The sequence below is a fragment of the Daphnia carinata genome, chromosome 7, assembly GCF_022539665.2.
Source record: "Daphnia carinata strain CSIRO-1 chromosome 7, CSIRO_AGI_Dcar_HiC_V3, whole genome shotgun sequence".
NCBI lineage: Eukaryota > Metazoa > Arthropoda > Branchiopoda > Diplostraca > Daphniidae > Daphnia > Daphnia carinata.
The window spans coordinates 4261006-4273742 of record NC_081337.1 but is presented as its reverse complement, the minus strand read 5'-3'; the positions used below and the strand labels follow the sequence as shown (position 1 = coordinate 4273742).

General features: G+C 41.5%; 2 protein-coding genes across 3 annotated transcripts; one reads left to right on the top strand and one right to left on the bottom strand.

The window, feature by feature from the left end:
* On the top strand, positions 1–9901 carry LOC130695495 (uncharacterized). 2 transcript variants are annotated; one of them, XM_057518637.2, is made up of 7 exons: positions 1–617; positions 1519–1548; positions 7005–7189; positions 7276–7439; positions 7553–7742; positions 7870–8073; positions 8163–9901. In XM_057518637.2, the coding sequence occupies exons 1-7, from the start codon at positions 217–219 to the stop codon at positions 8795–8797; spliced, it is 1809 nt and encodes a 602-aa protein (XP_057374620.1). In that variant the 5' UTR covers positions 1–216; the 3' UTR covers positions 8798–9901. The 2 variants fall into 2 exon arrangements, with proteins under 2 accessions (XP_057374620.1, XP_057374621.1); XM_057518638.2 differs by lacking the exon at positions 1519–1548 and having other exon boundaries at positions 2–617.
* Positions 9902–11533: 1632 nt separating this feature from the next.
* On the bottom strand, positions 11534–12451 carry LOC130695540 (magnetosome-associated protein MamJ-like). The gene has a single exon (XM_057518682.1). The coding sequence runs from the start codon at positions 12449–12451 to the stop codon at positions 11534–11536; it is 918 nt and encodes a 305-aa protein (XP_057374665.1).
* Between the last annotated feature and the right edge of the window lie 286 nt (positions 12452–12737).

Below are 12737 nucleotides of genomic sequence, written 5' to 3'. Positions count from 1 at the left end.
CCAAACTTGTGCGCACTTAAAAAGAAAAAGAAAACTATCTCGACTATTCGATTCAAAATTGGAAGATCATTCATTGCTAGCGATACCAATTAACAACTTGCCCTTCCTTGATTGAACTATTTTTTTGGTTTTGAACGAAATAACATTTTTTCGCGGTAGCTCTTTGGTTTCGTAACCAAACTTTTTCGTTGATCCTTTCATTTTTTCTCTGCCCGAATGTTGAACATCAAGCGCGGACGAGCGAAAGCAGTCAGAATGAAAACGTTTGTTTCTGAACGGGCTGCGGCTCAATGTTTGTTATGCTTCGTGTTAGCGCTGACGGTGACTGAGTGTCTTCCGCTTTTCGAGACGGCCACGGCTGCTTCCGCTGCATCGTCAACGTCGCCCTATGTCGAAGATCTGCTTCGTCTCTATAACGTTAGCAACGAAGATGTGGAGGCTTCTCGTCAAAAGCAAATCGCCACCCGTCATTCCGCCAGTGTCAATCATCGCCATTTGCCGCCAACCATCAATCGCCATCAACAACACGAGCAGCACTTGTCGTCGCTGCACCTACCGGAGGCGGCATCACCTGCGTCCAGTCTAGACGCTCAAATTATCATTCATCAGCGAAATAGGTAAAAAAAAAAAAATACCCACTGACATACTTTCGTTGTTTTTCCCCTTTTTGTTGGGGTAAATTGCCATTTTTAAAATTGGAATTTAAATTAAGGAAATTATATTTAAAAAGAAAAAGGCAAGTGTAAGGCGAATATTGGAATAGCTAAGTTGTTGTAGTGGCACGCAAAAGATTGTCAAGTTATTGCCGGTTTCCTATTGATGTTACGTAAGGGTCTTTTAGAACTCTATTGCGTACTGGTATACGATTTATATCGCCTCTGATTTTACGGTTCGGGAATCTACGCGTTTCCCGCGTGAAAAATTAGACATTCGTGACTTTATTTTTATTCTGTTTTGAATTTTTGTTTGTTTGCCCAATTCAACTCCTACACCCTTAATGACGAGTAATACTTCTATACAGCATTAGGAATTAGTCTGCTGTTTTTTTATCGCTTAATTTGGTTATGAATTCAATATTGGGCGTATAGAACTTCAAATGCCGCACACTCCCACGCATCCAGCGGTGGCAGGAAGTCTCCATATTCAAATATCGCACAACCCCCTCATTCATCAATCCTGTCACGATGATTACAGTCCTTTTATCTCAACACTTTAAATTATTTTTGAGCCAGTTAAAGATTAACTACTTCGATTATAATTGAAGTAACTATACCTGACGAAGGGTACATTTTGCTCTTCGTGTTGTGATTGTTCGACACCAATCACATGATGTCAGTGTTACAGATGATTGTACATCATAACGCATATCCTTTTACAAACGAAAAATTATTATTATTTTTAACCTTTATTGAAAGGCTTAGTAGTTTAGTTTAATTATAATCATCAGAGGTGTTTTTTTTAAATTATTGTTATTATTTTCTTGTTCTTCTTGTTTCGTTTTTTTTTTCGATATTTCAGATCAAATGTGACTGTTAATATGAGCACCAGGTAAGGATCATTGATGACATCGCAATTCCTCGTTTTGCACATCTCCTATATTTCAGCCTAGCCTAAATAGATAGTGTCGAAGTAGCTGTGCAACTACAAGCTATTAGTATTTATGCTCGCTGATTGCATTTTTCCTCCCTCTCTTTGCCGGCAATGACTTTTGATAGATAACGCAACCAATGCGATTGTTTGATCATGCAATAACTTTGTAGTGGAATGCTCTGCATATTGCAAATGCACTGAAAACGCAATTATAAAAACCCGTTCCTTGTTTCTTCCGGGGAAACGAATAGGGGATTACCCTTTATTAGAGTCCATTTGAATTTTGAAAGAACGATTGGATATAAGTATGACGTGCATGCTGTTATCGCTATCAAGCATTGACAGTTGCTGACCCTCTTATTCGTCCAATTGACAACGTCAACTAAACCAAAACAAATCGGTCTTCATATTGTAAAGCGGTGCAGATAATTAATCGCCTTGTTTGCCGGTTGGATTTGTTAACTTGATGAATATTTTGTTCTCATTTACAACTGTGCGGATTTAACTATGATCTTGTTGAGCAACTTAGTTATAAATTAGGGTGGCGGCGTCGTAATGGTTAAATTTTGAATCATTTCAAGCATCGTTGAACAAGAACTTTCATGTCCCGCTCGGGGCAGAAAGTGCACGTTCCAACTTTCTTGTTTTGTCGGGTGGTTTGCGTCATTTCAAATCAAATGTTGATTATTGTCAATAGTGGTGGGGAAATTCATGACAGATAAAAAAGCGACCAAATAACAACAAAACAAAACTTCTTAACTCGTTTTCATTTTTTTTTATCATACGTCTGCACTTCTTTTTTTTTTTGTTCAAGTTTTTATGGGAGGGGAACTTCCCGACGTCATTCAAGTAGCTTCGATTTTAACGCAAATATTTGGACTGAACTCCCGAGTCCCGACTAGCTTGTCTACTTTTACTTGTTAGTTTCCATGTGAAAAGAAAAACGCCTGATATCAAACACTCTATTTAGGCTAACTAATCACGTGATTTAGGGCAGCAATGACGTATAGGATGATGGTTGCGTCTAGCTGTCCATTTGAGATTAGATTCATTAGCGTCTATTTTAACACAGATTCATTATTTAGATATAGCTTTCAATTGGATTGCATAGTCTATACATTCGTTGGACTATCGACAAGACCCGTTTTGTTTTTATTGTCCCTGCCACCGACTGGTTACAACCAGATCCTACGAACGGCAGACGTGTTTTCCTAGGAAAAAGGCAGACGTGTAGAAGACAGACACGAAGATAGAAGAAAAAGTAAAAGAAAAAAAAAAACGTTGAAATAAATGAATAGAAAAACAAAAAGCGCACGGGCGCGTCTATAGATTTACCATAGACCAGGTAACGCGATTCATGTTTCCAATGGCTGACCGTAAGGATAAAAGGCTGCCAATAGCGAACAAAACATCGAGCATCAGGTGGCCTTGTTATTATTATTTTTTGTTTAAGTTTTGTAGTTGTAAAGTCCATCAGCGTGAACTTAGAAAAATGCAACGATGGTTCCTAACCAGATTATGTCCGATGCAGCTTAAAATTAAACCAGTAACCTTGGCGCTTTCAGTAGCGTCCTCTAAACAGCCTGATGCGCATTTCCAAGTCAAGTATATTAGAGGAGTGACGAGTGGGAATCCTTAGATATGAGCTGACAATTAAGGCGATGACTAACACGGTACTATCGGTAAAAACATGTTGGGTAGCAAGGCAGTATGAATGGTTGGGTGTTATAGGCTACTTCTTTGGTACTTACACGTGTCACCCTTACGGGTTCGGCCACTAAAACGCTGTAGTGGGGAAAATGTCCGGGTAAAGACGATAAATAATTGTTACCAATATGTATTTTTGTTTTTCCTTCAAATTTTCTGTTAACATTAAATGGTTTTATTTTATGGCTGCGGACTCCTTATTTTTTGTTTTTTGTTTTTTTTACCAGTTTTCCTGGTTAGGCTTGAACCATTTCGATTCATGTTTCCATTAGATTCAAAGTGCAAAAGAAAACTATTTTTAGCAGTTTTCCTTACGTTTGTTTCTGAACTTCGTTTATGATGATTCGTGTGGGAATCATTTCAAATCATCATTCAATGCTTCATTCAAAGTTCCACGGTGGCCCTTTCTAACTCAAAGGACCAACAGGCTTGCGATCACGAAGTCGCATAAGTTCTCCCGCAAACGCGCATTTTATCAATGATTTCAACGCAGGTAAATCGATCGTCATATCTCGTAGAACAAGAAATGTTATCTTAAAATCCCCAAAATTGGTCCTGCGGCAAAAATAGCTTCAATTTATGATCGTAACTCATTTACGTTTGTCTACCTTAGCGTGGCTATCGCCCTGTTTTTGTTTTTTTAATTCCCATGTCTTGTGGTACAGACTAATTGAAATGCAGCCGCTTGAAAGAATCCCACAGCATTTGCTTTCGTTTAAAGGCGGTCATTTTTAGAAGCCCAAAACACAATTGTGGCGGCGGCAACTCGACTTCTTCGATTTGCGTTCGGCGGGAAAGAGGCTCGGCTCTCGTTTCCAATGAATGGATGAATGGATGAATGGCACTCGCACGTACGCACGCTCTAGGCAAGCTAGGAGGAGGCTGCATGAATGTGGTGAGAAAGCTAAGTCGATAGGGACAGTTGTATAGACGGAACACGAAGGGGTCGGCTGAAGGGAGGCTTGGGATGCGAGCAGAATGAAACAGTGTCCGTCCATAAAAAACGCAAGGGCGTTTTACAACTCCACGAATGTTAACACACTGCCTTTGTGTGAATGTCCACCGTGCAGTGAAACCGTCCGGCTGAACAGAGATGGTCAATCCTCACAGATTGCATCGTCGGAGTTTAGATCTACTCCATTAAAAATCTATGACTGCATTGACAACTTGTAGCAAAAACGGGCCAGGTACTAGAGGCTGTGTTCCAAAATTCAACAATACTAATGGACATTAAAAAAAAATGTACCTTTTTTTTCCTGTTCATTTTCTAAATTCCCGCCTCGTGTATGGGAAGCCATTCAACATGCCTCCCTTCTACTGTATCGCTTCTCCCTCCCCAGTTTTATTTTCTTTCCGCTTTTAACTTATTTTCTCCCTTAAAAAAAAAAATGGGCAATATCTTTCCGTGCCTGGTACGAGTGTAAAAGATATTTGTGAAAAATTCCAATACGGGCATACCAACGATCGGTTCTGTCTCTCCCCCTCGTCACACTCCCCATCCATCTTTCAAGTGTCTCGACACTCTCGGTCTGTCTTCATTTGTAACGGAAGTGGTGAAATGAAAAGCAGGGCCATAGAAGTATAGTCTGTCGACGGGGAGCCATTTATTTTCACAGGTTCCCCTTCGTTTCCTATTGGCTGATTTTCCTACCCGCATCAACTCTCTTTCCTTTTCTTTTTGAGCCGGGCTGACCCTGACCCCTCCATCGCTTTCCGTCTTTCGCCTCCGAAAAGGCTCGTTCGGTCTCTTTGGCGAAGTGTTTGCCGACACGCTCTTTTTATTTTTCCTATTCCAGTTGGCGTGCCTGCATTCCTCATTCCCCGTCCTCTTTCGTCTGCCTTTACTATCCATGCTTCTTCTTCTTTGTTTTCTTTTCCTCTTGTTCTTCCTTTTCCCTTTTCATTTTATTTTCACATCGTGTATTTTTTTTTTTTTTTCGGATGTTAAACAAAGTTCCTGTTCGGTCTGTCTGTCTGTCTGTCTCTTCCCCATAAAAGTATAAGATGTCTGGAAAGAAGTGCTGGCTCTTAGCATGGACACCTCTGTGTTTACGTTGCGCGTGAGGTCCGTGACGCTGGCGGAAACTTGTAAGTTAAATAACTTTCACGTTTGTGTGCCTTGCCCCCCCCCCACGCACAACCAGTAAACTGGAATTGCACTCGTGCGCAGTGTTTTACAGAAGGAAGGATTGCATTCGTTCATGATTGCTTTTTAATCATCTATTAATTTCTTCCGTAATGAATAGTTCGTTGTTTTAAAAGGCAAACGTACGGAAGAATGAAATCAGCAACTTTGTTGGATTTGAATTTAAATTAGAAGCGGCTGAAGACATTCCAATAAGCATTTCGTGCCGGGTTCTTTTTTCGAGTGTGTTCCCTTCAAACGAATTTCTAGATGTAGATACTCAGTGGAACGGCAGGCGTAATGAAAAAAAATAAGCCAACTGAAGTGGTTCGTTCGTGAAGACGAGCTTTCCTTTTCCTCCTGACAGATCTTTGTCGAACGCAATGTAAACCATACACTGCAATAGAAAATAAGATACGCAATGCGTCCATGGCAGAGGTCCAAGAAGCTAATTCCCATCATAAACCTGTGATCGAATTTCACAATTTGTTCCTTCTATGAATGAATGAAACGCTAAACTTCACTTTGATGTCCGCGCTTCGTCGTCGATCCAGGTATACGGTTCGCCATAGTAGTTGAAATTTGAATGGACCGATATGCCGCCCACGTACACCTTGTCGTCTAATATTTTTGTATCTCCGAGTAAAGAAAAAAAAATGCAGGGAAAACAACACGTAAATGGGGAAAATCGGTTTGCCGGCACACCAAAAAGATGAAATGAAGTAATTAAAAGTTCGTATGCTGTATTTCTACTATATCGTTTTCAATGATGTGCTACATTATAGTCAAGAAAAACATTAACCAAAAAAAAAAAAACGCCGAAAAGACAGTCAAGCATAAAAATGAAAACCACAAGGAAGCGCTCTTCCCAACTTTAATGAACTGATCAGCATATCTTAAGGACCCTATTAAACTTTTTGGGAAGTTTCATCCCGCAATTTACGACCATGAAGTTGGTTAACCGTGTGCGAAGTTAATTGCAGAGAAGTGTTTTTCTTTTTTTTTTAAATTTAATGCATCCTCTTTACGAATGCATTTCAGCATGAAAATTGAATCTTGTATCCTCTTTGCCATTAAATCGAACGTCTTGGACATAAAGAAATTCGGCAGTGACGTTAGTCATAAGCTGTTGTTCTCTATGTACACATATTTCTTGTTGCAGCTCGTTACTTTCTCTAGCCCTTGCTTTAGAGCTTTGGAATGTTTCATGAAACGCCTGCATGAATGCATTTCGCATATAGATTTGGGGTAGTCTAGAGATTCCATAGAACTATACATTACGCCTGTACGAATTATGCAAACCACGGAACGTCTAATATAAAATCACGGATTGCTCCGATTGAAAAACAAAATTATGAAAACATGCTCCTGTATAGTCTTACCTTGGCCGCTTTCTCATCTTTCTGAATGATATTCCCCTTTAAAAAAAAGCAGATTTCATAGTTTGTTTTGGCTCCCTTACACTTGATTCTGCTTTAGTTAGTTTGAATGAAAACAGAAATTCTTTCGCGTTTGTATTTCTTTAACCTACTACCCATTGAGTTTGTTGTAGCAATTTTGCTAATCATTTGGTCGTTTTTAGGTCGGCCTTTCAACGCAAACAGGAGGTCATCCGCAACATATTGGATTTTGTCAACCAAAACGGTCGTCCTCAAATGCCATCAGGCGGCTCGCCGCTCGGTCCGATTCCTCCGTTCTTTTCGCCTTTCTCGCGTCCAGACGCCACAGCCGACCTCTATGAACGTACCCGCTACCTACAGCCATCATGTATGATACATTACACGAGTCACAAAGAGAGAGAGAGTTCACCTTCCTCATTTCATGTTTGGTTTTTTTAAAATTAAAAATGACAGGTGAAACCCCAAAACATACGGATGATGAAATGTGGTCTACAGGAGCCACTTTACCTTTATCGCTGCACTTGTTTTTTAACCTGAGCGGCATTCAATCTCAAACTCGCCATGGCTACCAACTCTACGTCACCGCGGCCAAGTTACGTCTATTCAAATTCGCTGAGGTAAATAAAAAAAAAAAAAAAATAGATGGTTGTCAGGTGCCAGTGATAATATGTACCGATGAAAAGCCATTAGTTTTCGATTGTTAAAATTTAAAAAAAAATTCGTATTGCAGGGAGAGGCAATGCCATCGACCTCTTCGCCTACGGAATCGGCAGATGCGAATCTGGCGTCCGATAGACTGGAACCGAATGTCCAAACGTTGAAAGCCGTGCCCTTCTTCGAGCCTCCATTGCATGCTTCTTACGAAGAGAAAATACGAGTTTCAGTCCACAATTATACTCGCGCCTTGAAACGCAATCGTGGTACGAAACATGTTGTTCTAAACTGAGCATTCAATGATTATAAATTAGGCGATATTAAGCCTTGAAATCCACAAAATAATAATCAATTTCGTTTGTTTGTTTGTTTTTTGTTGTTCGATATTTGCAGTTCAGAAGAAGAAGTTGCTCGACTCGCAGATGGCTTTGGCCAAAGAAGAGGGTTACATGGAGTTGGACATCAAGCTGGCTGCTCGATGGTGGCTTGCCCCAGGTGGCCGTAACTTTGGACTTGTCATCGAAGTCGAAGACACAGACGGCCAACGTAAACCAATCACTCAATTCTTCCGCCCGCGCAATTGCTCTCCAGAAAGTGGTAAGCCACATCCAAGAGCCCTTCTTCCACCAAACGCTTCTGCTTGCACATTTAATGGACAGTTCATCATTGCAATTTTTAATAAACAGGTTCTGCACGGTCAGACGAACTCACCGATCCGGCTAATGTGGCCTCGCCTGTCCTCGAGCTAACCCTGATTGAAATGCCAGAAGGTAAAAGCGTGTTCGAGGTGCCATCGAATGCAGCCAGAGGTAGAAGCGACGACATGGAAAGCACTAGCAATGACGACGGTGATGCTTTCGCCGAATTAATGGACGAATCATCCCCTAGAAGACACCGACACCAGCATTCTGTCCAGGCTGTTCACGCTTCTCAAGAAGAACAGGCAGATGAGGCCGTCTTTCGAGTCAACAATCATTCGGCAAAGCATGGCGTGCCCTACAATCCAACGGCTCATCAGGTCGGCAAGCATCACAGGACTATGAATCCATCGACAAGTCGCTTGGGCCACGGTCAGGCATTCAACCATCGTTCCACACCGTCTCCAGTGCCTACGTTGGCTACCCTCGAAGATCACGATCTGTTCCGTGACACCGAAGAAGAGGAAACGACGCGTGCCGAAATTGATGGCTCCCGTTTCCAGTTACGCCCCACCAACCTGTTCATGCAGAGGATGATGCAACACCATCAAAGTCAGCAGCACACTCACTCGAATTCAAAGCCGGCTCACCATTCACGGACGAAAGACAACAGGAAGCAATAGATACTTAGTTCACTGGCATCTACCAGCATGGACGGCATTCGTTTACGCGAGCGAATAACATAGAACAAAAACAAAAAAAAAATAACTAATGATGTGTTGGAATGCGCTATGTAAAAAAAAAAGCAAATGTAGTTATGCCCGTACGATCGATTAGCGCTCGATGGGTAAACACTGTCGAAATTTCATCAATCCCCCCCCCCCCCCCACGCTCTTATTATTATTATTATTTCCTGTTCGCTTTAGACTTTTTTTCCTTTTCGTTCCGGTCCTATTACAGTCTGATTGCTTGAATCGGGGTAACGCCCAATTTCAAGTTGAATATTTCAAACAAACAAACAAAAAAAAAATGGTAAACGTACATCAATGAAATAAAACTTATTGTACCCTCCCCTTCAACACTTACAATAACTTTTCCGCTCACGTCTTGCATGTAAATTAAAAATGAAGCCAACCTTCTTATGTCAAAATCAAATACCGCAGGTATATTACTGATCTAGAATTGCCGACTACGTAGACTAGACTGCAACTGTGTAACAGACGCGGCCAACCATTCCTACCTAATAGGTATCCTCTCATTCTTTTATTATTATTATTATTATTTTTAAAATCCGGAAAACGATTGGATCTGATAGATCACACCGATTCTTTAGGTTCCCGCTAAAATTAAATAAAAAATTTCCAAATCTTTTGTCCGGCCCTTTAGCTTCTTTACAGTTTTAATTGCAATAGCGTCATCATGTTAGCCTCATAGCGCTTGATAGAATTCAAACTCGTTTTTGTCACTTATACTTTTTCCATGTCACAACAACACTCTCGCCATTACTTTGTCAGCGTTTCCCAGTTGAACTGAGTTTGTTTTGGCGGCACATGTACATATGTCAAGAAAAATATTTAGCACGCCAGGTACCGCGTGCTGCCCAATGCTAATTTATATACAGTGAAAAAAAAAAATGACTAAACAAAGCAAATCGATGACAGTTATAATGGCTCCCAGACATTACGTTCCTGTAATAGTTCTGTCTTTCGGCAGAACCCTTGTCCCTGTTACCTATTTAATATCGTTGTACGGTATTTACATGTGAATAAACGTGAAAACAAACATGATTCGATGTTCGTAAACATTCCTACACTATATGGTGATTCATCAGCCGTAATTTTCTCTTTTTCGATTTCTCATTTCATTATTATCATTATTACAAGCGAATAAAACTGCTGGTTGTGCTGTTGCAACCTGTGTGCTTGCTGGTGCGCCAGCAGCATTTAGCTGGTAAGAGATGAAGAATAAGGTAGATGCTAAAGAATAATTCAAAATCACGGAAAGGGAGTTTGAAATATAGATTGTACATACCGCAGCATGTATTTGAATATCAATAATAAACTTGAATCGAACTAATATTTTCAATATGCGCGTCGTAAAACTTGTTGTATCGTGTTAGTTCCAATTATTTAATTATATTTAATTATCATATCTTTGTTTCAGTCCTTTATTGAACCCGAGTTTTTTAGAAAACCCCAAGAATTAAGAAAGAGAGACGTCCAGTTTACAATTGCGCTAGACGAGATTTGAAATTCCTAGCCTTCCCGCGGTTTCCTTCTTTCTAATTTCTAAAAAGGGCAGCCGCACCACCATCTCTGGAGCTTAACATGCGTTACTCAGCTTATTTACAATGGTGACTATACTGAACGTGGCTGGCATTCCATATCGAAAACCTATTCAATGTGTGTGTCGCAGGCTGGTCGCGAGGCAATATGTACAGTACTGAACGTTTTTCAGTTTGACTATGGAAAAGAAATCACTCACAAGACACAACCCCACCACACACAAACATTACCACCACCATCCTTGGTCTGTCTAGCCCAATTTTTTTTCCCTCCTTTATTTACTGGAGGAAGATTTTTGAATTAGTTTTAAGAAAACCCTAAGAATTAAGAAAGAGAGACGTCGAGTCTAGCATTGCACTAGACGAGATTCGAAATTCCTAGCCCTCCCGCGGTTTCCTTCTTTCTAATTTCTAAAAAGGGCGTGTCTCAATGTCACAGATCAAATGTACTTTACAGCCGATGTCTAATCATATTTGATCTAAGATAAACAGTTCTTTGTTTTTTTTTATGTGTGTGCGTGAACCGTATCGTTTCACGATAATCTAATGGCCGTCAACTTCGTGTGCGTTAGGACAAGAGAGGCATTTTGCCATTAAGATCACATTGTCAGGAATAAAATAAGATAACAACTTGATTGAGTTTTAAAAATTTTGTGTAATTTAAACTGACAGAACAGTTTAAAGTAGTTGATCAATCGAAAAATAAAAAGGAGGAGAAACAAACAAAAGAATTTTGCTACAAGCGTAACCAAGCGATCGTAAAAACCAGAATTGATCAGAATAGAGATTCATTGTGTTGGAGACGTCTCGACGAGCTGTGTAATCACCATAATGCTTGGGGGGCAATTGTCCGCACGTAAAAGTCGGTTACGGATAAGCACTTTTTATCGGAGACAAGTGCCGCATCCATACCGACATTTTCCTTGCGTCCAAATAGCCACGAAGACATCAATGAATGAAAAATCAAAGCTCAGACAGAGAATCTCGAATATGCTGATGAACGGATGGGACCAATTCTGGATGTTGGTAGATATCTGTAGAGTTTAAGATCGAAACAAAGATGCCAAACTGCATCGACCTCTTCAGGCGCACCTTCTTCAGGCGCTCCGTGAAGGCGTGGGGGGGGGGGGGGGATTTAGATGTGGGCATCAGGGTCCAAAGCCTCGCGCTGGGCTTTCCTAGCTGCCGAACGTCCACTGTTGGTACAGATGTTACGTTTTTGCTTCCTGGTTAGTTGGGTGACCCAAGCTTCGTCGACTACTTGTGGTTCAACTTGACCGGCAGGAGCCTCCGGGGCAGGTGGAACATACGGAGCAAACGCTTTCTTCTTCTTGCGATTTCGCTTCTTCTTCTCAGCTCCAGAAACCACTTCAGAAGGAACAGGGACCTCAGCAGCCAAAGCTACAACGGGAGGCACCACTTCATCCTCGTCAACGGCTTCAACAACCTTTGCGGCAACAGGTAGGTCTTCAATCACCTGCGCAGCATCGACAACTTCCTCAACGGCCTCAGCGATGACGACATCGACTTCGACGGCCGGAGCAACTTCAACAACTTCTGCGACAGCAGGAACTTCTGCTACTTCGTCTGAAACGACATTGGTGGCATCAGCAGACGAAGCGGCTTCAGCAACCTCTGCGGCAGGGACTTCAACAGCCACATCGACGTCGGCAACTTCCTCAACTGCGTCTTGAGATGGAGCGGCTTCAACAGCCTCGGCAGCAGGAACTTCCACAAGTTTTGGAGCCTCGGTGGATACAGGACTCTTTCGTCTCAGCACAGGTCGAAACGGCTGGCCATAGTGGCTTTGAGGAACAGGCTTGGCGCGGAAAGGTTTGACCAGTTCCTGAATGGGAGATGATTTGAAGGACGTCGCACCGGTGACAGTGGGCGATTTCGTCTTCAATTTGGGGCGGTGACTCTCCTGGATCGGTTTGCCCTGAGCAGTTGAGGCCGCAGCGGATGGAATTGCTGGCCTCTTGCAGTCAACCTTGGGTTGGACGTGCGGGAACTGCTTCTTCACGCCTGGAAGCTTTCGAATAGGCGAATTCATTTTCGGACTTTCCGCGGACGTTTTCGACAGTTGAAGTAATAAACTTGTATAGATTTGCAGAATCGAGTTTGCACTGAAGAAGATATGAAACTCGGAAAAATTGCGATAAAAATTCGAGTTGAGCGCATTCCTTATATCAAATTGGCCACGTTACGAAACAAAACAAGTCGCCATCCTCTCTTGATTTTGCGTTTTTATTGGCATTTTGATCGCGAACGCGGGAATTTCAATGTGAAATCAATTTTCAATTGCAGTTACAATTCATGTTCAAGTCTTTTCAAATTCG